The 24766-nt window shown below is 39.3% G+C and overlaps 1 protein-coding gene across 4 annotated transcripts in view; it reads left to right on the top strand.

Annotated features, from left to right (window-relative positions):
* BTAF1 (B-TFIID TATA-box binding protein associated factor 1) overlaps nt 1-24766 on the top strand; it is a 40431-nt gene that overhangs the window by 2657 nt on the left and 13008 nt on the right. For all 4 annotated transcript variants that reach the window (XM_053388763.1, XM_053388762.1, XM_053388764.1 and 1 more), the window contains exons 2-24: nt 6879-7002; nt 8651-8765; nt 9121-9267; nt 10336-10499; nt 10942-11078; nt 12455-12566; nt 12685-12753; nt 13581-13670; nt 14122-14217; nt 14319-14495; nt 15396-15536; nt 15665-15789; nt 15994-16114; nt 16564-16668; nt 16954-17103; nt 17536-17678; nt 17828-18002; nt 18496-18699; nt 20132-20558; nt 21539-21729; nt 22639-22792; nt 22874-22983; nt 24245-24446. In XM_053388763.1, the coding sequence (XP_053244738.1) occupies nt 6879-7002; nt 8651-8765; nt 9121-9267; nt 10336-10499; nt 10942-11078; nt 12455-12566; nt 12685-12753; nt 13581-13670; nt 14122-14217; nt 14319-14495; nt 15396-15536; nt 15665-15789; nt 15994-16114; nt 16564-16668; nt 16954-17103; nt 17536-17678; nt 17828-18002; nt 18496-18699; nt 20132-20558; nt 21539-21729; nt 22639-22792; nt 22874-22983; nt 24245-24446 (3479 nt within the window). The remainder of the gene's footprint in view (nt 1-6878; nt 7003-8650; nt 8766-9120; nt 9268-10335; nt 10500-10941; nt 11079-12454; nt 12567-12684; nt 12754-13580; nt 13671-14121; nt 14218-14318; nt 14496-15395; nt 15537-15664; nt 15790-15993; nt 16115-16563; nt 16669-16953; nt 17104-17535; nt 17679-17827; nt 18003-18495; nt 18700-20131; nt 20559-21538; nt 21730-22638; nt 22793-22873; nt 22984-24244; nt 24447-24766) is intronic.

Here is a 24766-nt window from a genome sequence, read left to right as displayed (position 1 = left end):
TCTGCTAGACTCCTAGATCCTTTTCACATATCTCTCTAGTAGAGCGTTTGTTTTGCACGGAGAAGCAGCTTCATTTAAAGGAGTGTTTTTCAACCTTAGGTCCCCAGATATCACATTATTAAGTTGTGATTTAGTTATATACCATTTTTTGGCTCAAGAGCCACCTCAAGCTGTGAGCAGCATATTAATACCAAAGGGTACAGTAAAAATACAATAGAAAATCACCAAATGTCCACCAATCACCTTGAGCTCATTGTTTTATCACAGAGCAGCTCCCCAGCATTCTAGTTCTGCTGTTGGACTACAGTCCTCATCATCCCCAGCCAACTTAGCGGGGGGGGGGGGTGGTTGAAAGGATCTTTAGTAGCAAGCTGACAAAAGTCACTGGATTTTTCAAACGTCTACTGCTAATTTATATTTGATTTTATCCTGTGATCCATCCTGAGATCTTGTGATGAAGGGCGGTATATAAATCTAATAAATAATAAAATATTTGTTAAACTTAGATCTTGCCCTCCCCTCCCCTCCCCAAAGGGTCCCCAGGGTAATATCAGCATAAACAAAATAATATGCAGTAATTGTCTGTCATGAAATTCCAATTTCTAGCTATCTATATTCCCTTCCAAGGGCCTGCACAAACACAAACTTCTTCAAATTCCACCTCAGTTTGGCAAATGAAGGTCTACCAGATCTCTCCCAGGAGAGAGTTCTAGAGGCAGGGTGTGTCACCACAGGGAAAGCCCTCTCTTGCATTCCCATCCTCCTTGCCATCCATGGTGGTTTCACTATGAGAAGGGTCTCACCCCCTGGTTATATACATTGTGACTCAGGACATATAGAGAAAAGTACTTTTTCAGATACTTGTGTCTCAAGTCGTAAAGGGCTTTGTACACTAGTACCAGCATCCTGAATTAGGCCTGGTACTGTGCTTTCACTGGCATTCAGTACAGTGCTTTCAAAATTGGGAGTGATGTACAATACTCTAGCAGCTGAACTCCCACATTCTGCACCAGCTGCACCTTCCAGATTGTTTTGAAGAGCAGCCCCACATAGAGCACATTGCAGTAATCTGTATGGGAGGTTATTGGAACATGGATCACTGAGGTCTAATTAAATTGTTCTAAGAAAGGCCATAGCTTGACCAAGATACAATTGAAGTACAAAATAGTGGGTGTCAAGGCAGTTTGTTTGTTTTCCCTACTTTCTGTAACCTGCCAGTAAAGGTCATTTGCAAATTAGAAGATGATAGGTCTGAGTTAATCATGATATTCTTAACATTTTAAAGCAGGCATGGGGAGCCTTTGGGCCTCCAGATATTGCTGAACTGCAGCTCCCATCGTCCCTGACAATTAGCTATACTGGCTTGGTCTGATGGGAGTTGTAATCCAACGACATTAGGAAGTCCATGGATTCCCAGTTTTAAAGCCACGATTTCCTGAAGTGGTTGTACATGTTTTATACAAACATTAATGCTCACTAGCAGCTAAAGAAAAATAGTCCCTTCTCATTTGAAAGGTTGAATTGATTGTTCTGCGTCTTTTGCCCTAAGGTTTATAAGACCTAAACCACTATCTTGTGCTGTTAGAAAATGAGAGAAAAAATGAAGCTATATAAGATTTTTATTGGCTTAGTTATGAAGCACCTACAGTTTTGTAAACAACAATAGGTCTGGGAAAGTGGTGTAGGAGTTTGAGCAATTAAACATCCAAAGAAGACAGGAAACCATGAAGTAGGGAACCTTGTGGTCAAAGTGATACAAAAATAGACACTGATGAATAAAATTGACGTCTTTGCCAAACAAAAAAATCTAGCAGTTGTCTATGGACCTTGTTGATGGATTTTCCATCTCTTTCTGTTAGTAATTACGGGCATTAAAGAGTTTCCCCCTGTCTAAATGATGGCTCATATGTACCTCATACTGTACATGAAGATGCTATTTTTAAAAAAGCTGCAATTGTAGCATGAAATCACAAAGTAGCCACATCTTGATACAAATTCTTCAACTCATCTCTGCAAGTGTTGCATAAAGCACAAATTTTACATACTACAGTATGCAGAGAGAAACATAAGTTTCCAGCACAGAAACTACTGCCAGCAGTTGCTGAGTAGCCAAACATGGTGCCCCAATAACAGCAGCATACGAGACCCCCTTCAGCAATTATCATTGTAGCTTGAAATTGAACCATTGGATTAATTTAATTACATCCCCATGTAAGGCCAATTAAAACCATTCTGACACCTGGCAAAAAAAATCAAAATGGTGAGCCTCTGTGTGGCTTGTACCTAGTTGTTCTTAAAATGACAGGTCCACACTGTCACTTGGTCTAATGAAAATATTCAGAGACTTCGTTGGGAGTTTTTAAAAAGGTCTTGTGTTACTTTTGTTAGGCTTTTAGATGGAGGGAACAGTGTTACTGTAAAAGGAAATACTAAGATTTTAAAATGGAGCAAAAATGCAAGAGACAACTAAAATGGTTTGTGGTTTAGCAAGAAATATTGGTTCTTATATGTGTGTTAAATAGTTTTTTTTTTCTTGTAGTTATCTAGAAAATACTTTGACTGGTGGTTGTCAACAAACTCATTAATTGCAAACATTGTTTTGTTAACTGTGGTCTAGAATGGGTAGACTTCGAAGAAAGCACTCACTGTGCCTTTTTGTGGTATAGGTGGGTTTTTGTTCTAGTCTATTCTATACATAGTAACAGTATTTCACTAGAATTTTGCTTAACTTTATTATTTAATTTTCCAAATTAGTAGATTATCTGGGTTTCTTGGTAAAAGTATTTAAAATGGTTTCACTATTGACATATTCATTCTGTTCCACTAGGAGCCATATTGAGAAAACCAAGGGTCAAAAATATGTTAATTATGAATAGCAGTGTGTTCTTGAACTCTGCTTCAAGTAGGACTTGGTATTGTGGGAGCCCAAATCCACTGATTTGTATCTATTCTTCCCATGCCTGGAACAAAGATCATTGTCTTGGTTCCTGTTTCCCATTCTGTGTCCTGCTTCCTCTTGCTCAAGGACACCCTGAAACTGACTGTGCCCAAATGCCTTGTGTGTGTAGTGATAGTGGATGGGAGTGGGAGGCAGGATAGATAGTTATCAAGTCTGTGATGGAATTGGTATTAATGGAAGAGCCTGAGTGCCCTCTCCCATGTGTCTCTCCTCAGTCTTCTGGGAAGATCCTGTAATTTCATTGATGTCTCACGCATAGAGATGTAACAATTTCTATAATTTTTAAGCCATAAGGAAAAACATTTTCCCGAGTTTCCCCCCTGAAATAACCAATTTTGGGGAAATTGAAATATGAACAGTACCATTTAAAATTGAAATATAAACAGTAACCATTTAAAATCAGGAAGAACTGGTTAAGTAACAGAAGAGTAGCCATAAATGGGACAATCTTTCTCCGATGGAGGGCTGTATAAAGTGGAGTTTTCCAACGATTGGTATTGGGACCTGTTCTTATTGATTTCTTCATAAATGAGGTGAGCAGTGAGGCAGCAAAGTTTGCTGATGATACTTAATAGTTCAGGGTGATTAAAACAAAAAGAGATTGCACGTCGAAGCAGAAAAACATTATTTTCACATATGCACTCACAGGGTCTGAACTGGCAGTGACTGACCAGGAATGAGATCTTGGGATCATAATGTATAGCTTGATGAATGCATTGACCCAGTGTGAGGCAGCTGTGAAAAAGGCAAATTCCATGCTGGGGACTATTAAGAAAGGAACTGAAAATAAAATACAATCATGCTGTTATACAAATGTATGGTGAAACCAATTTGGAAGTACTATGTACAGTTCTGGTCACTTCATTTCAATAATGATATTGTAGAGTTGGAAAAGTTTCAGAAAAGGGCAACAAAATGATCCAGGGGGTGGAAGAAAGGTTGCAAGCATTTGGAGCTTCTTAGTTTGGAGAAAAGTCAAGTAAGTGTGGCGTGATTGAAGTCTGTTAAATTAAGCATTGTATAGAGGGACTGGATAGAGAAAAGTTTTTCTTCCTCTCAAGTTACACTAGAACTCAGGGATATCAGTTAAAGCTCACTGTTGGAAGATTCAGGACTGCCGTGGAGGTAATAATAATAATAATAATAATAATAATAATAATAATGTTGTTGTTGTTGTTGTTGTTGTTGTTGTTGTTGTTATTAATACCCCACCCATCTGGCTGGGTTTCCCCAGCCACTCTGGGCGGCTTCCAACTGAATAGTGAAAACAATACAACATCAGACATTAAAAACTTCGCTAAAGAGGGCTGCCTTCAGTTGTCTTTTAAAAGTAAAATAATTGTTTATTGCCTTGACATCTGCTGGGAGGGCGTTCCACAGGGCAGGTGCCACTACCAAGAAGGCCCTCTGCCTGGTTCCCTGTAACCTTACTTCTCGCAATGAGGGAACCGCCAGAAGGCCCTCAGCGCTGGACCTCAGTGTCCGGGCTGAACGATGCGGGTGGAGACGCTCCTTCAGGTATACAGGACCGAGGCCGTTTAGGGCTTTAAAGGTCAGCACCAACACTTTGAATTGTGCTCGGACAGTGGCTACTAATCCTGATAGATGTGTTCTACCTCCTCTGTCAGAGGCTGCATGCTTCTTCTGAACACCAGTTGCTGGAAACCACAGGAGGGGAGAGCTTTGTTGCACTCAAGAGTCTCTTTTGTGGGCTTCCCATAGGCATCTGGTTGGCTAGATTAGTCCTAAACACATTTACTCAGAATGCCCATTTTGTTTAGCGGCACTTAGTTCCACTAAAAGGAAGATTGCAGCATCGAAACTATAGCACTTTACATTACAGTCCTGTGCATGTCTATTCAGAAGTAATTAGTATTGAATTCAGTAGGGCTTATATTCCCAGACACTTCTGAATAGACATGCATAGGATTGTACTGTTTGGTAGCAGTGTGACAAGCATTTGAGGAATAGATGAAAAGGTCATCCACAAGCGATGGGGCAACTCAAAAGGACATCAGATGCAGTGCACTTGCTTCTGGTATCTCAAAACTAGTTCACAACTCACCTGATGGAGACAACAATTCATAAGAAAGCAAAGGCCTTGTGTGATCTTCTCATGAAGGTTGCAGCACTTTCTAGTTGCAGAAATACAGGTTGATTTGTGTATTGCATATGTCTACAGTCTGGATAGGAGTTCTCAATCTCTATTCTTGCAATTGTTGCACAGTGAGGACTCCTATACATGGCAGAATGTTTCTTCTGACATGGGCCTACATGGATCTGAGATAATTGTTAAGAGACCTTCATCAGAGTATCCCCGCCAGCAGAAACTTGGAGAGTAGCAGCAAGGAAGAGGCTTTTCAGTGGTTTTCCTCCCTTTTGTGGAATACTTTCCCTAGTGAAACTCACCTTATTGCCTACATTCATATTTTTGGCAAAGACTTTCCTTTTCTCTTAGGCATTTGATTGTTGATGTCTTTGTCATTATTGGTGTTTCAGCTAGCTAAAGTCTTAGTAATTGTGATTTTATATAAAGTTGGAGGCGGGTGGAGTTTCTTTCTGTTGGCTTTATAATTAAGTCTACGATTATTTTCAGCCTTTGTATTTTTAAATGTTACGGTGCTATGACATTTTTTGTAGTAGGCATCTAACAAATGAAATAATGTGGGGTGGGATACAAAATGTGCTGCAGTAATGCTTTTAGTTTTACCCTTGCAGGTCAGGGTGACTAGAAACATTATATTCCATAAAGAGTCAAAGGTGAAAGTTTGTCTTACAAGATCATCATCAAATAAAGAAGCCCCAAGCTGGCTGGATCATATGTGTACATTTGCTTAACAGCATGCTTATAGGATTTATCCATTTTCAAGATCCCTATGGCAGAATTCTTAAAGAGGCATTCTAGAAAATTAAACTAGAAAATGACATTCAAATGTAGACTTACAAGTAATACTTACTTGGATTCCTTATCTCTGTACTACAGTAAGCCCACAATTTACGTGGAGTTTACATTCTGGGCATCATGCCTCAAACCAAAATTGTGTATAGTCAAAACACATTTGATGGAATGGTGGGAGGGATTGCAAAGGTCTTTTTTCACAGACGCATCCTACCCCACACTTTTAAAAAAGTTGCCTAGCATGTAAAACTGAACACACACGTTAAATGTGCATATGTTGCAGGCTGTACTTAGTTATAAGTATTTAAAGTTAAGTAGTCCATCACTAAGCCAACATCTGCTCAAGCAGCCATATAGCATAAGTTCTATGCTAAAAATGACTATAAAGTAAGTTTACTATATAGTAAAAAAGAAGTGAGAATCAGCTTACAAATAGAGGCAGAGAGAAGATGCAACAAACCTGGTAACCACAACTTGCTTTACAAAGTAGTATACTGGGTAGTTTGCTTTGGGCAGATTGTGAAGTTCTTTGTGCAGTTATTTCAGTTCACACGGTCAAGGATAATGAGTAAAAATGTTCAGAGACAGCATACCTTGTTTGAAGTCAACCTGATGTTAAAGATCTGGATGTCTGTATGGTTACATTTCACTGTGACAGAAATGTGACTGAATGAGAATTGTTAGTCTAGTCCAGGGGTTGTCAAGCTGGTCCCTAGCGCCCACTAGTGGTTGTTTCAGGATTCCAGGTGGGTGGTAGGGGGTTCTATGGCACATGTTACTGCAGCACTGGTGGGCGGTAAGGAAATTTTACCATCAAGAAAGATGCATTAGTGGGCAATAGGTATAAAAAGGTTGACTACCCCTGGTCTAGTCCCATGGTATTTAAACTCCTTTTTTAATATAGTCAATGCAGTGCACTGTAATTAGCTATCTAGTCATGTGATCTTTAGAAGATAGGTTGCCTCAAAATTTGCAGATACATTTTTTAAATATTTATTTTCATTTTGTCATCCATACTAGGCTTGATCGTCTCTTTATCTTACTGGACACTGGCACAACACCAGTCACAAGGAAAGCAGCTGCACAACAACTTGGGGAGGTTGTGAAACTTCATCCACATGAACTACATAATCTCTTAGCTAAAGTAAGCATTTTGTTGAATATTTGATAATGTTGGAGCCAGGATTAGGCAGTGCAGGGGGAGGGGCACCACCATGGACTTTGTAACCCCTCAGCTGCTGTGTACCAGGATGAGGGGGCAGAAGTTGCTCAGGTTCACCTCTGGGACTGCTGGATTGATTCTGCCAGTACACCATCACCTTCCTGACCTTGCTGCCACCCTGCACTCCCCCATACTGGTGTATGGCAACGACATCAGTGCTGGAAAGCCTGTTCTGCAGTAGCACCGCTCTCCATTAGCCTCTTATGGTTGGAGGTATTCCTTGTCATCAAAATGAGCCAAATGTGAATTTTTGTAACCTTAAATACCTGGTGATGGTGGAAGGCCTTAAGTTAGAATCAGTTGAATAATACCGAAATACATTTAATGGTGTATTTTGTTAATTTATTTAATAGAACACTTTAGATAGCATATAAGTCTGTGTTAGAATTCTGTATTTACAGGGCAATCCTGTATATGTCTGCTGTGAATAAACTTTTAGCAATGTAGCTTATTCCCAAGTGTGTGGGTGTCTGATTGTGGCTTTAATTGATAAAGCCTCTCTGCATAGGGGCTGTTTGTTATGATACTAGTTGTAAAACACTTTATTAGGGAAGATTATTACTGAAAATCCACAGAATTTACTGTCTAATTTTTTGTGGAACACAGCCATTGCTTTCCTCCATGCCATTTTTATAAAAATAGAAGTAAGCTGGACATATTGCAGACTTTTTGTAAATGGGCTGTCCAGCCTCTGTGCCACCCTTGCTTTTGTCCTGTGATAGGTTAAGGAAGTGACTTAACATTGTCAGTTTCTGATAATCACAAGTGGCTAGAGTGCTACTGTACTCTGTTCCTGATTTTGGACTTAGAGGGGTCTAGTTGGCCACTGTAACAACAGGATACTAGACTAAATGGGCCACTGGCTGATCCAGCAGATTCTTAAGTTCTTACTGAATATCCTCTGTAGAAACAGATGGTTTCAGGAAGAGCTGAGATGCAGAGAGCCTCATGCTGTTGAGCTATTTTTGAGTAAAAATACCGTATTTTTTGCACCATAACACTCACTTTTTTCCTCCTAAAAAGTAAGGGGAAATGTCTGTGCGTGTTATGGAGGGAATGCCTACGGGTGGCATGCCTACGGATTTTCCTCCTCTAAAAACTATGTGCGTGTTATGGTCGGGTGCGTGTTATAGAGCGAAAAATACGGTAGCTATTAAATCCTTAAATTTGTTAATCTAGTGTTCTGTGTAAGTAGCAACCCTATGCCTTTCTGGAAGAAAAGAGAATTATGTCAAAAGTGTCCATATATTTTTAAAAAAGCTAGTTGAACCAGACCATTGCTTAACATGTATATATCAAAAAGTGGGGGTGGGGCATTTATAAACTACTAATAATTTTGTTAAAAAAAATCAAGTGGTATGTAACAGAAGTAAACTAGATAGGCTATTGGGATGTAAAGATAATGGTGATCTGCGTTTGATCACCTTCTGTTTCAATGACTAGCTTTTAATCAATCATATTTTATAAGCTCTTTTATAAGTGTTGTGCAGAATATTTGGTGGCTGCTGAATTTAATTTCATCTGTTTGGAAACAAAGAGCATAATGAATGCATTTTTGAACTTCTTAAAGGTATTGATACACTTAAGGAGTACAAACTGGGATACCCGCATTGCAGCTGGACAAGCTGTGGAAGCAATAGTGAAAAATGTACCAGAATGGAACCCAACTCCACGACCAAAGCAAGGTGATCCCAAGAGAACTAAAAGTATTACTGTGACGTGGGCTGGGGAAACCCAGCCAGATGGGCGGGGTATAAATAATAAATTATTATTATATAAGTACATTTTTCTTAAACTTTGTTTGCAGCCATCTTTCTAAACCTGCTTTGCAACATTGTATGTTTGGTTATTAACAACAACAAAAAAGCCATAATGGAACACAATTTCCCCCTCTCTACTATGAAGTACTTTATGTGGCTGTTACCTATTTCTTCACTTTGCTTAGACCCGTTAGTGAAACGACATTGAATGGCAGTTGTAAATTTTTGAACCAGTTACTTCACTAATCTCATTCTAAGTTTTTTGTTAACCTTTACCTAGAACATGGCTGCGAAAGTCCAGTGGAAGAATCCTCCGCCTCTGATCGGTTGCGTTTTGACCGATTTGATATCTGCCGACTTCTAAAGCATGGTGCTTCTCTTCTTGGGTCTGCTGGTGCAGAATTCGAGGTTCAAGATGACACATCTGGTACTTGCTCCTTTAATACATTAACTGTGCCACATACTTCAGCTACATTGTTTTCATTGTGTCACCTTTCGTTATCTCAAATCATTAAAAACATTTTATAGTCTCTGCATTTTTGTGATTAAATATGTCTACTCAGGTTTTACAACTAATATATCAGATTTATGAAATAGAATCTGTTTATTTAACTACATTAGATACAATGGTGCAGTTCAGATGTAATGCTAAACCAAAGCATGTCTTAGCATGAACAAGCAAACAGATGGAGAGAAGATCACACCCACTGTGTTCCTCTCGGACCTGCTGTTGCCATGGTACTAGAGGGTAAACAATGGTTTGGCTTTGCACTACAGCCAAACCTGAACTCATGACAAACCATAATAAGCCTGGGTTAGTTCATATAATACTAAGCCAAGCCATGGGTAGCCCACCTGCAGCAGGACTAATGGAGGAGAGCAGCAATAACAATTCACTCTGGAAACGCACACATTTGCATTGGCTTAGTGTTAGATGTGAATTGTATCACTCCTTCCACATTTGGAAGCTAAGTCCATGAAAGAATTCACACAGTATCATTGTGGGGTGTGGGTGATACCCAACCAAGCCATATTAAGATCTGAAATGTCTAAAATTGGAGATCTTCCTATATTCTTATGGCTCTTGCACTGTTTCTCAGTTTGGTCCCGGAATTATTGCTCATGTGTTTTTAGTTTATAAGCCATACCTATAAAAACAATCTGAAGTGTTGAAAATGTCTATATAGGGGCACCAGTAAAGAGGCAGAAATTTACCTCTTACACCATGTTGCAGATGGCAATAGCAAAAATTAAATATTTTAAATAGCATATTAATATATAAATGTGCATTTTTATGTCTAAACCAAACTTTCTATACTAGTCAAGATGACATATACTTCAGACACAAAGTGTGGCAGTGGAGTATATATTGAAAGAAGCGGAGAAATAGAAGTTATTCTTCAGTAAAGGTTCTGCTTCTAGATTTAAAATGTGCTTAGTGCTTTCATGTTAGTAAAGGATAAGCATGAGATTAAAGACTGTTTTACTTTTTAAGGTGAAGTTGATCCCAAAGAGAGAATAGCACGACAGAGGAAGCTGCTCCAGAAGAAGCTTGGCCTTGATATGGGGGCTGCCATTGGAATGAACACAGAAGACCTGTTCAATGATGAGGATTTGGACTACACTCCTACTTCATCATTTTTTGTTCACAAACAACCTGTAGGTAAAATTTTAGACTGTTTGACTGCAAAGACTCATATGGCATTGTAAAGAATTAAGTTTCAAATACTATGTTTGTCATAACTTCAGCTTTAGGAAAATATATCATAAAGTAATTTATTGTAACATACTGTAAAAATCATTGATGGAGGATGATATTGAAAGTTTTAGGTGAGGGGGAGGTCTGTCCTCCTTTAAATTTCAGATAGAAGCTACTTTTATTTACCCAAAGTGGTCCTGAATTTCCAGTTGTTACCACTTCAGCCATACATGCCTCGTGTTGCACTCCTCAAAGAATCCCTTGCTACCCAGAAGTGATGCTGGGTACAAGAGGCTACAGAAAGGAGACAGCGGCATGAATAACATTTTGTGTGAGTGGAACTCAAATCATGTTTATCTGGATCTAAGCCAGAGTAGCCATTGAACCTTTGTGTCTTTCCAGACTCTTCAAGCTGCTGAGTTGATTGATTCAGAATTTCGAGCTGGTATGAGTAGCAGGCAGAAAAATAAGGCTAAAAGAATGGCCAAGTTGTTTGCGAAGCAGAAGTCAAGAGATGCGGTAGAAACCAATGAGAAGAGGTACTGTATCAATTTGAACTTACTTACCATTATAATAGGACGCGGGTGGCGCTGTGGTCTAAACCACAGAGCCTAGGGCTTGCCGATCAGAAGGTCAGCGGTTCAGATCCCCACGACGGGGTGAGCTCCCGTTGCTCGGTCCTTTCTCCTGCCAACCCAGCAGTTTGAAAGCACGTCAAAGTGCAAGTAGATAAATAGGTACCGCTCCGGTGGGAAGGTAAACGGTGTTTCTGTGCGCTGCTCTGGTTCGCCAGAAGTGGCTTAGTCATGCTGGCCACATGACCTGGAAGCTGTACGCCAGCTCCCTTGGCCAATAAAGCAAGATGAGCACCGCAACCCCAGAGTCGGCCACGACTGGACCTAACGGTCAGGGGTCCCTTTACCTTTGCCATTATAATAAAATACTTTAAAACAGCCTTCTTCAACCCTGATGCCTTCCAGATGTTTTCGGCTAGAGTTCCCATCAGCCCCAGCCAGAAAGAGCAATTTTCATGGATAATAGAAGTTGTAGTCCAAAACAATCAAGAGGGCACCAAGCTTGGAAGATTGATTTACAAAAGTACATCAGTATAGACATACTAAAACACCCTCCCTCTATTTCTCAATTTCTGGAGTGAATGCCATTGATCATGAGGCCAAAACAGCACTTTCTGTGTGTACAAGGAAGGTATCTACAAGCTTGAGGAAACCCTAAGGTTTGCGCAAATACAAAAACCCTAAAAACAGCTCTAAGATGGCAGAACATTCTTAATAGCCACAGAATGCTGATATGACGGGCGGAGGAATGGAGTATCCTGGGAAAGTTGCCTAGCTGAAATCCTGAAAGAGTATTCTACAGTGCAACAAGTTGTCTTATTAGTTCCTTTTCAGTACTCCCAGTGCCATGTGTATATCTTGAACCTTGTCATTCCATTCCATTCCATTGCAAGATTGGTTGGTTAGATATAGATAAGACTGTTTTCCATCTAACTTACATTAATTGTGCATGTCCTGTATCCTTTGCATTAAAGAAGATGTATCCCTTTGTTTCTGTCTGATTTATAGCTATCCTAGCAGCTGCTTACAAGTTGATAATGGAATTTTTTATTTCATGTAGTAAAATAATACCAAGGAATCTAGTGATAAATCAAAGCCAATCTTTTTTCTTATATTTTCAAATATAATACTGTAAGTTTCTGATTTGGAAGCATTCCCATTCAATATTATATTTGCACCTGCATGCCCAAATTTTCCAATAGTTGCTCTGTTAGGGGTCTTAGACACTTTCATTTAAAATCGTCAATCTTTAAATGCTAATAGTGAGTACAGTAACTTATGTGACAAGTAACTATTCTGTCAAGCAATTGGGTACTTAAACATTTCATTGTTCTTTCTAGCAATGATAGCACTGATGGTGAGCCTGATGAAAAGAGAAGAAAAATTGCAAATGTTATCATCAGTCAACCTGCAACTGACTCCAGACTTTTGGTAGAGAATATGCCAGAAGAGGTAGCGTATACCCTCATAAAAATATGAATTGACAGCAAAATCCAACCTCAATAACTTTGTCCAGTGATTCAGTTGGTGACAGTGGTAATAGTCCGTATTATTTATGTCTCTCTTTTAGACCAACGAATGGCCTCTGGAGAGTTTTTGTGAAGAAGTGTGCAATGATCTCTTTAACCCATCATGGGAGGTAAATAATAATAATCTTGCTGTCTTCAGTTATATTGGGTTGAAAAGAATAGACACTTTCAAGATTGAGTTTGGGGCAGTTTTTCTAATCATTTGTTTTCAATTGATAAGTTATTTGTATTGACACTAACGAATAGTTCAGACCATAACATCAGTTCAGTTCATTCTGTGCAGTTCTAACCATTTTAAGGTATCTTGACATTCAAGACCACTGATGCCCTTTTCATGCATTGGATACAGTGGGACAATTGTGTAGAGATGGGGGGACCTTTGCCCCCTCAAGCTCTACATTCCCTTCAGGGTGAAATGGACCATGGCATATCAAGGTCTGTGTGCTTTGAATGCAGGCAGGTCCCACTATCCGAATGCTCGTTACACAAAAATTCACTTGCCCAAACATGAGTTATTAGTACCCAACCTCACTATACACACCATCAATTCAGTTATCCAAACAGCCAGACCTGTGTGTAGTACCGTAAGCAAATAAGCAGTTTAACAAGGCTTACTTTTTTGGGAGGTGTTTTCCAGAACCATCTGAGAGGGGAGGAAATGGGGGAGACTGAACAAATAAGAGAGCATTTTTTCCTTCCTGGTTTGTCTTTTGCAAGATTTCAGAGGGTTTTCATAAATTGTTTCATCATTTTGGGATCTCAGTTCTGTAGTTGGGAACACATTAGAAATTTTCCCATAGGAATCAATGGAAATTGTCAAGAAATGATTTCCTGAGAATGCATTGTTTGGATAGTGAGACCTGCATGTATGTAAATAAATCTTGTGTTGTGAAACCTCTTCTTAAACTGCTAGAAACTTAATCTGTTTTGTGTTTAGATCCGGCACGGTGCAGGTGTTGGACTAAGAGAGGTACTTAAAGCTCATGGAAAAAGTGGGGGTAAAATAGGAGACAGCACTATAGAAGAGGTAAGATCAATATGCAAACCTAGATAATTCATTGTGAGCATTTGTACATTCAGCTGTAGTGCAGAGTTGTTCTTTTGTCATAAAAATAATGAAGTGTTGAGAGAGGTTGCTACAGAAAGCACTGTCATTTCCTGGCACCATCATTATCTACTTTTTGGCACCAGGCAAAAATGTTTTTGTTTTTTTAATATGCTAGCTTTTGGACCTTCATTTTGAGAGTTTTGGGTTTATCTTGGCTCTTTCCTTGCCTTTTTTTTGTAGGGTGGGTTATATTAGACCTGCCTTTTGTTTGTTTTAATTTTTTATTGTGTTCTGGTTTTTATATTTCGTTTTAATGTTGGAACTATATAGTAAGTCACTTTTAGTTAACTTTTTGTCAGGAAGCGACTAAAAATGTAAGTAACAATCTTGAATATTTCACCTTTTCAAAATTTACCTTTTTTCTAAACAGATGACTCAACAACACCAAGACTGGCTGGAAGACTTGGCTATCAGGCTTCTTTGTGTGTTTGCATTAGACAGATTTGGTGATTTTGTTTCTGATGAAGTAAGTATCAATCTTTGATGCCTTAATTTGCATATGGGGCTCAATTTTCTGATGCCTTTGTTTTATTACGCTGGGTGTGTTTATTTCCCTTTAAACCTTAGGTTGTGGCTCCAGTACGAGAGACTTGTGCTCAGACTTTGGGCGTAGTGCTGAAGTACATGAACGAGAGTGGAGTTCATAAAACTGTGGCTATCTTGCTAAAATTACTGGCACAGGAGCAGTGGGAAGTGAGACATGGTGGCCTGCTGGGGATAAAGTATGCTTTGGCAGTGCGTCAGGTAATTGGTTTTAAATCTTCAAGGTGCTATTGTTTCTTCTTTGATTTCAAAGTCTTGGCTGCTGTATAAAGTGGCATTGTGCCAACATGCGCAATGTGTATGTGAATATCTCTGAGCAGTTTTGTGGGCCTTTCCTGCCCTGATCAGTACCCACCAGGAGGATGGGGTTTGTTTTGGCTTAGAAATGTGTTCTTTGATGATAAGTCTAGGTAATGCTTCCTTCGTTGTTAATAATAATAATAATAATAATAATAATAATAATAATAATAATAATGGAACTTGCAGCGTAGTGTTGGTGTATACTTCACCCCTTAAGACAGAAATAGAAAGGTGCCCCACTTTGAGAGGTGGGCAGAAAAACGTTCCTTTATTGTTTCCCACATGCACATCTCCCGGATACTTACTATAGGATGTTAGGAACTCCAGCAGGCCAACGCTCCCTCCCCTCTTTTTCTTTTTATCCAGCTGTCACCCTAACATACCATGTCCCAACCGTAGATATTATTCATAGACTCACACAGTCTGCCTGAGCTTTGGCCCCTTGGTCTCTCCTTGTTGAGCTCAAATTTCCATCAGAATTCTGTTGTTCCTGGGAGTTTGCAGGTATTTGTCACCCTGTTCTGTTCTGTTTTGTTTTGTTAGTGTTCTTGTGACTTGCATACTTCTGTGTACCTAGAGAATATTGTGTGTATGTTGAAACTGTTACCTTATATTTTGAGTGACTCCATTTCAGACTGATAGACACTCAGCTTACTTGAGTCTGCTGTTAGGCAGAATGATGCTAAATTACCTAAAGTGAAAATAATCTATGTGTGCTTGAAAAGGAACAGTCATCCTGCCTACAGGCTTAGAATTTGCTTTGACCGTTGATCTTCAGCTTAAGGATTCTTGCTTTTGCAGGACTTAATTGATACTTTATTGCCTAAAGTATTGCCTGCCATAACTGAAGGTCTGCAAGACTTAGATGATGACGTTAGAGCTGTTGCTGCAGCATCTTTAGTACCAGTTGTGGAAAGCCTTGTGCATCTTCAGCCACAGAATGTAAGTGGAGCACACCGACACTTAAATGTTTTGTTACCCTTCTGAAGGAAAAACCAAGTCTTAGGAATCCATGTTTTATGAAACTCTCTTCACCTCATGTATTTTTCATCTCTGTGTCTATAATCTAGGTTCCCTTTATTCTTAATGTACTTTGGGATGCACTCCTGGAACTAGACGATCTAACAGCTTCCACAAATAGCATTATGACCCTTCTTTCATCCCTTTTGACGTATTCTCAGGTCCGAAAATGCAGGTAATTTAATTCTTTTCACAATTTTAATTTTTATGTAAAAATACACTGTTTTCAAAATACCTTGTCTTAATAATATATAGAATGAATTCTACTTGTCAGCATACCTACACAGCAGCACTGATTTTGCTTTATAAATTTATATGAATACAAACGAATATGAATTACAATGTGATCTTCTTCTTTTTCCTTCCACACTTACCTCAGTATTCAGCAATCACTCACAGTTCTCGTACCACGTGTGTGGCCATTCCTACATCATACAATATCATCTGTTAGAAAAGCAGCATTAGAAACTTTGTTTACCCTATTATCTACAGAGGATCAGGTGAGAGTTATTTACCTTCTAGCTGTCTTCTGGACATTGGCGGACCCTTTCTAATCTATCAGTTACTTCTTTGTTCATCTTCTCATTTTCCCTCACTTTTAAAAGTCTCCCCTATTTTTTTAAGTTGGTTCAAAAGGGTTAGTATTTTATTGGATAAAAATACATTGATGTGGAGTTTTTGTATTTCCAGTATGGCTTGCTGGGAGTGGGGAGAGTTGTCCCTCCAACTGTATGAGAACTAATTTGTAAACTTCTACCCCTCACATATACTGTGTGTATAGCACACTCAAGTGAGAAAGGAATTACTTTTGCTTGCTCACCAAAACAGTAGCTATATTGCTTTATTGTCCTAAAAATAAAAAAATAAAAACCATTGATATGCTTATTTGAGAATAAGCTTGTTTTGTTAGAATAATCTGCTTTGATAATTTCTTATTTGCTGTTTCTAGAGTTCTGCAGCCTGGCTTACTCCCATTTTGCAAGACATGCTAAGACATATATTTCAGTTCTGTATTTTAGAAAGCAATCAAGAAATTCTGGAACTAATACATAAGGTATGCGCCCTTTTGCAACTTAAATTTACCTTGCCCTGTTTGTAAATGTGGTTGTGTGCGGATGCTGCCTTGCAATGTTCTATTGTTCAGTTTTAGCATTGGTCAAATCTGATTTGTACCATGCAGTGTGAAATGATGATCCTTGGAATATGTTGGTGAAAATTGTGGATGTATTTTATGTGCACAGAAAAGTCTTAAAGAAATTGGTAATGTAAGATGTTTGAATATGAAGGGTTGTTGTTGTTTTTTATAATCCTGTGAATGTTGTTTTTCTCCTTTTTTTAGGTGTGGCTTGAATTACTAAGCAAGGCTTCCATACAATATGTAGTAGCAGCTGCGTGTCCGTGGATGGGAGCCTGGCTCTGCTTAATGATGCAGCCGTCACATTTGCCTATTGATTTAAATATGTTGCTAGAAGTGAAAGCCAGATCAAAGGTCAGAAGAGACCTGTATTCCTTTGGGTGGTGTTTTGCTTATTTTGTTGCATTATACTATGGAGCAATCTGAACTGTGCATGTCACAAGCTTAGGCATTTTCTAACTAAATGCTTGCACTTTTTGGCAAGGGCTGCCTCTTACTTTGAGAACCATGGAGCCTGAAACCATTCAAGGCTCAGGGGTTGCACCAGAAGGGTTAGTAGTATTGAAGACAAAGCTACGCAGTTTTTAGAAATTATATACATTCTGTAAGAGTCAGGATTGTTTTCTAAATACTATTTGACTTGAAAAGGTATTACATTGTAGTGTTAAATGTATCTGTAATGGAAGGCTGCTTTTCTCATATCTGTAGCCCAAATTTAAAAACAAAAGAGTAGGATGTGAAAGCAAATGAGGCTTGCGCCAACAACTTTTTATATCTTGTTCATAGGAAAAGACAGGTGGCAAGGTGCGGCAAGGTCAAACCCCGACTAAAGAAGCAGTACAGGAATATATTGCTGGAGCAGAAAGTGTCGCCGAAGATCTAGCAACCAGGGATTATGTTGTTATGAGAGCCCGGATGATGGCAGCAAAGTCAGTTTATTACTGAAAATCTTAAAACGGGTTTTTTTGGAAAATCAATGAGTTTATAGACAAGCTATTCATAACATATTTCAAGTTTGATTGTGCAGAACAGTGTGTTACTTGAAGTGTAACTAATATAAAATTGATTGTTGTTCCAGATTGCTTGGAGCACTTTGCTGCTGTATTTGTGATCAAGGTGTGAATACCGTTTCCCAAGAAATAAAGCCAGCTGAATCACTAGCCCAGCTATTGCTTTTCCACTTGAATTCCAAGTCTGCTTTGCAGAGGTTTAGTGTTGCATTAGTAATCTGTGAGTGGGCTTCCTTGCAGAAGGTAAGACATGTACTTCAGTAAAAATGCATGCTTTTTCAAAGTTAAAACATTAAGCTTCAGTTATATTTTTGGAGCAGATTTACATTTTCTTTATACTGTCATGAGCTGTTACGCAAGGTGCTAATTTTAATGTTGAAAGCATGTAGCTGACAGGGCTGTGTTCAGTACTCCTGATGCACATAGACTGTGATTGAAAATGTATTGCTAGGCATGCACGTAGTGAGAAAACTGCGTTCAGAGCTTCTCGGAGATGGAGTAGAGTGGGTGGGTGACTAGCAGTTTGATAATAAGCCATCAGCTGTATTAGACATGTAGAACTAGTTGCATCAATTCTTTGGCCCCTTATAAGCGGTTGTATATGTTGGAAATGCCTGTTTTTGTAAAAAAAATAATTTTTTTTTTACAAACCCAAATTATTCTTCAAGGACAATGAAGATTGCTTGCACTTAAAATAGCTAATTTGACAGCTGAACGACATGGTGTTTGCTTTCAGGAAAACAAAGAAGTGACTACTGCTGTCCAGTCACGCTTGCTTGGGGTCCTTTCTGAGCATCTGTATTATGATGAAATTGCTGTTCCCTTCACCCGAATGCAAAATGAATGTAAACAACTCATCTCCTCTTTCACTGATGCAAACATTGACATGGGCAGCAGAGTAAACTGCAGTGTGTTTACAATAGATCAAGCGAATGAATTGGTGAGTGACTCAATGAAAGGGCTAGCCTCCAATCCTTAGGTGAGCAGTGTAAAAAAGAGCTTGAGCAGCTGTGGTAGCATACAAGCATTCACCTGTGGCTACACAGAAAGATATTGCCCCCCCCCCATGCATATTACTAATAAATATAGTGTGGAACGTATTACCAGTCTTCAGAGAGAAATCCCCTTCCATCTTGTAGAGGTGTCTGGCTTGTAGATGTGGACCGTATAAGCAAAGCAAGGCACTTCTTCCTCAGTGCATCTTTCACCACTAACAGAGCTGGCCAGATCTTAATTTCACAGAAGGGACCGTATTAATCCCCTCACCCCAGGAAAAAAGTTTCAACAGTTAAGTTTTTATGAGAATAACATGTGCATACTGTGTTTTGTAAAGAGTACACTAGTTTTCTTTGATGCATTTTGTTAATCGATGTGTAATTCATTAAGTATTTGCTGCAGCCACTTCCAATTGTGAGAAAAAAACACTGAAGAACAGAATAGAAGGGCACTTGCCTAATTGCAAGGTGGGAGCTGCCACTAAAAAATATAAGTTACAGTGGAACCTCGGGTTGCGAACCTGATCCATGCAGGAGGCACGTTCGCAACCCACAGCACCGCGTCTGCACACACACGAGTTGCGATTTGGTGTTTCTGCGCATGTGTGGGCGCCAAAACCCAAAAGTAACCCGTTCCAGTACTTCCGGGTTTGGCGTGGTACACAACCCAAAAACGCGTAACCTGAGGTGTCTGTAACCCGAGATACCACTGTACTGCTGTCTTAAGGCAGCAAGGTACTACTACTGCAAAAAAAAGAAAATGAGTTGGTATATGGTAGCTTCTACCCTCTTTAGGGCAACAGAATAAGCTGCAAGCCTCTCATTCCTCCTTTACCTTTTCTGTCTGCTGGTAAAAGGGATCTGTTCTCATACTGAGATTCCAGAACAGGCAGAAGGATATTGAAGTACAGGCACACCCTCATTAAGATGGTCACATATGGCTCAGCTCATAATCAAGGTCTTCCTTTTCATCATACTTATGAAACTTGGAAACACGGGGAAACGATGCATCAATGTTTAGTAATGGATCTATCTGGACAAAATTTTGTCCAGCGTGTTATGGACGTATCTCACATTTGCCACTGCCACATGTCTGGCAGTTTTCTCTAGAATGCATTGAGCATTGCAATGGGTGTGCTAAGCATCTTAACTACTATGATTTTACTATGGAGGCTTATTTTGAACTTACTTGTACTCTTGCCTGCCTTGGCTACTTCTGGAGGTAGGGTGTACAATATCACCTGTCTTGGGGGGGGGGGCAAGCAAAAAACATGTATCACCTTCTAACACCATGTGTAAACAAACCAGCAAACTTTTCTGTCCTCCTTTCTGTTGTAATAGAGCAATGTTGCTTTGGGTTAATTTTCATTTTCTTAGGTCACTACTGTGTTCAATGAAGCTACAGCCTCTCTTGATCTAAATCCTAAAGTTCTGCAGCAGCTAGAAAGCAAACGACAACAAGTCCAAATGACTGTTTCAGAAACAAACCAGGAATGGCAAACATTGCAGATGAGAGTGCATACTTTTGCTGCCTGTGCTGTTGTGAATCTTGAACAACTTCCAGAAAAACTAAACCCTGTCATAAAACCACTGATGGAGGCTGTGAAGAAAGAAGAGAACACACTGGTACAAAACCATGCCGCTTTGTGCATAGCAAAGTTACTTCAGCAGTGTACAACAAGATCTCCGTGTCCCAACTCAAAGATCATAAAAAATCTTTGCAGTTCTCTCTGTGTAGACTCGCATCTTACTCCTTTAGCATCATGCCCTGCACAACCTCAGAGCAGCCATGAAAATTCAAAAGGTAGGTTATGTGCTATTCTGTGGATGAGTAACTTGGTAGAAGAAAAACCTACAAAGAGGCTGTCCAAAACAGCTTGGGGCATTTGAATAATCCTTGACAGACTGTCAAAGCAGTTTTTCCAGCTAGCAATAAAATCAGCATCTTTGCCTGGTACTGTTCACGATACTTTCTTTGGATTCAGAGCAGGAAAATATTACAGAAACTCCTAAAATGTTTTGCTTAACCTGGTGGTACCAACTGACCACTGGTTGATCATTCTTGTGTTTGGTACTGTGATTTTTTTTAATGAGAGTAATGTTCTAAATGAACAGCAACTTTATTGTGTTATGCTTGCAGTGCTTCAGGTTTCCTTCTAGGAAGGGAAGCATTCATTTTCTGAACATACTTCTTTCTTGGGAATCCCATTAGTATTTGATCCATGGATTAAGTCCCGGTCAGGGCTTCTAGAAGAGATTGAGGAAGTGGATCTTGGGTTTGAGCCTACCCTGATTTACTGTCACTGCGTGAAGAAGAAATTGCTGTCCTTATCTGAACACTCACTCACCCTGCAAGTTTAAAAGTGTTAGAGGAGATCCTATATTCAAGTCCCTCTTCCAGGCAAGGTGGGAGGAAGGAATAACATCTAGGCATATCATTTATTTAATTTCTCTCTAGAAATAATGTGCATCTGAATTTCATTTTCAACCCCCCTATTATGCCACTTCGTTTGAAGGATGTGCATTTCAAAACAATGGTTTTAGTGTTCTGTTTTGATCTTGCCCCTTTCTTTAATTCAGCTCTAGTGTTTATCAGAGAACTGAATTTCCAGACTGTATTTCTAGTCTCTCCTTCATGTCTTTTCCTCTACTCTCCCTTCCCCACCCTCTCAATCCTCTGGAGAGGAAAACATATGTTCCTGGTTTCCCCTCACTGTTTTTTATTAGCATAATTGCGCCCTGGGTATGAAAAAATGTTTTAATTGCCACCTTTCTTTATTGTAGGATCTAATTCTGAAAGAGATGGGATGCATCATACAGTCACCAAGCACAGAGGTATAATCACACTGTACAGGCATCAGAAAGCTGCATTTGCCATCACAAGCAGGCGAGGTCCTACACCAAAGGCCCCCAAAGCCCAAATTGGAGATCTACCTACAAGCAGTAGTGGAAATGCAACCACAGAGCTTGACGAAGTGGGTGTGAACTTTTCATTTTCATTGTCGCGAATGTTGTTGTGTGGTGCTCCACTCCAGGTGTGCATGACCCTGTACAGCATGAGATGCTAATGTGGTGCCCATGCACCCTCACAGGCCTTCCCTGGCACTTTCAGTGTCCCGTCCCACCACTGAAATTAGGCTTGAAAGAAATACCCTGCTGTAGCCAATAGAATATGTGTAGTGAGTGATCAGATGCAGCATGTGTCAACATCAGTTTCTACAGTTTACAACAAATAGAAAACATAGAGGATTAAAAAGAAAGGACAGAGAAATAATGCTTCTGGCAATGCTTTTCTAGAGTATTTTCTTGGTTTCTTTACTTCTATTCACTGGTTAGCACACAAGATGTGCATAAGTTGATTACACAATGCATTGTAACTCTGAATAGGCTTCATTTTTTGAAAGCAGTTATCTGAGATAATCTGTCTCTGATTAATGATAGTCCATTTGCACACACAGATATTCAGTAATGAACATACGTGCAAAACTGGCCTTGAAAACCATTTACGGAATCTCATTTGATTTTGGAAATAGTCAACTAGTTGTGAAGATTTAGCAGTTATGCCTGTTCCTTGATCACATGCATTTTCAATCAACAGCCTTTGACATTAATCTGATGCTTGTTCGTATTGTGTTTGTCTCTTCTGGTTATGGTTCTGTTGAGAGAGAAGTGATTTATATGTTGTAGGCCTATATCAGTGGCAATTTTTGCCTCAAATTTTTGCTGATCTTACTTTGCTCTCTCTGTGTAAGTGTGATTGCTTTCTGTTTCCAACTTGATATGTAGTCTAGGGCAGTCTAATTTATTCTGGGCAGGCTGTATGGTTGGATAAAAACTTTTCTATTTTGCTTCATAACCCTTCTCTTTACCTTATCAAATTCTAGGCTCAGAAGCCTTATGTTGTACAGAGAAGAGGAGCAGAATTTGCTTTATCCACTATTGCTAAACACTTTGGATGTGAAATGGCCATGGGTTTGCCACATCTCTGGGATGCTATGGTTGGTTCTTTAAGGAACAGTATTGACATAGACAACTTTGGTATGTGTATTTCTTAAGGTATAGGTATTCTAGAAGTTGAATTCTGAAACTCTTCTGATAATATGATATTGCTTCTTGTAGACAGAAAAGTGCTCTTGGATAAAGGAGATGGTCCAGCCCAGGAATTAGTGAACTCTCTACAGGTTTTTGAAACAACTGCAGCTTCTATGGATGCTCAGCTTCACCCTTTGGTAATTTAAATGTTTTGAATTTATTTCTAACACAATTTTAATTGCCAATGTAGGTGTTTGGAAATGGATAACATAAGTGATTCTGTTCAAGAATACAATTTTTTGGCGTTTGCACGTTTTCTAAACTAGGAAAAATGCTTATGCAACAGTAGCTTGCAATTATGAAGGATAAAGGAAGTTTAGGATATTTGTGTTTAAATCTGTTATTTTCAAAGTGAGACCCCCAAGTGGTTACAGTCCTCTTCCTAAGTCTCTTACTGCTGTTCTATTCCAAACAACGGCAGCTCCAACAACCACTCACTGACCTCTTATTTACACCAGCCATGCATTTCCATCAAGTTTGTACCATCAATACCACTGAGGTAATTTTCCACACTCTTATTGGTCTGTGATTATGAGATAACAAGATGAGGCAGCATGTTCACTAAATTACCAATTAAAGCAGAACACCCTTTTTGATGCCTTTGATTTGGAACATAAAACTAGAAACCATCCCAAACATATACATCTCCATGTTGATATTGGGCTACTTTTGTTCCCTCTAGTTCCTTGCAGGAACACCATTCTGTTCAGTTCAGTTAACTCTTTACATTCATTATTTTGTTAGGAATGATGCAACATCCTTCATTGTAAACTTTGCTGCGCAGATAATATGATTTCTCTACAAGAGGTGATACGAGACGTATACTTTGCTTTTTTCCATATTTTACTGAAATGGTCTCTTGAAATGAACTTCTTAGTTAAGTTATGGTTGTTCCTTCTGGAAATGAGCCCAAAATATTTTAAGCTGCCAAACACCTAATATGATCCAATTTTCATTCCATCCTTAATATAAAACTATACACTAGCATTACACATTTCCCTCTTTGTACAGAGGTTCTAGGAGCCAAGTAGCTTAAAAGCACCTAATGCCCTATGTGTGATTATGATAAAGTTCTTTTTTGAGTTTATGCAGGTTGCAGTATTTAGCAAAATAGAATACAGTGGTACCTCGGGTTACGTACTTAATTCGTTCTGGAGGTCCGTAGTTAACCTGAAACTGTTCTTAACCTGAAGCACCACTTTAGCTAATGGGGCCTGCTGCTGCCGCCGTGCCGCCGGAGCACGATTTCTGTTCTCATCCTGAAGCAAAGTTCTTAACCTGAAGCACTATTTCTGGGTTAGCGGAGTCTGTAACCTGAAGCGTATGTAATCCAAGGTACCACTGTACTCACGGTTGGCATTCAGTATGTTTTAAAACAGCTGTGATTTCTCTTTGCAGTTGATCCAGCACTTGCCTTACCTTTGTATGTGCCTTCAACACCCCACCACTGCAGTGAGGCACATGGCTGCTCGCTGTGTAGGTGTAATGAGCAAAGTGGCCATCCTGGAAACCATGCACATTTTCTTGGAAAAGATTCTTCCTTGGCTGGGAGCAATTGATGACAGTACCAAGCAAGAGGGTGCAATTGAAGCTCTTGCCTGTATCCTTTCCTGATTCTAAGGAAGAGGTATTCATGTATGACTTTAAGTGCTGAAATGCCCTCCAGATGTATGATTTCGTGGGGAAGATTTAGTAAGTTTTGTGAAGCCTGGGGAGTTTCTTCAAAAGGGCAAGTGCTTCTGCAAGATTGAACTGGAGCAGAAATATTTGCTTCTTATTAACATGGTATATATGATCACCTGATTCCAGGCTTGGTAGAAGAAAGATATTTTTTTAAGGAAATGCATAATAGTTGTTTGAGCTCTAGTCCAATGTCTGTATATTGACACTGGATACTCCTGTATAGAGAAAGTGTCCTAG

Source organism: Podarcis raffonei, chromosome 5 (assembly GCF_027172205.1).
Source record: "Podarcis raffonei isolate rPodRaf1 chromosome 5, rPodRaf1.pri, whole genome shotgun sequence".
NCBI classification, from domain to species: Eukaryota; Metazoa; Chordata; class Lepidosauria; order Squamata; family Lacertidae; genus Podarcis; species Podarcis raffonei.
This window is presented reverse-complemented; position numbering and strand designations above follow the sequence as displayed.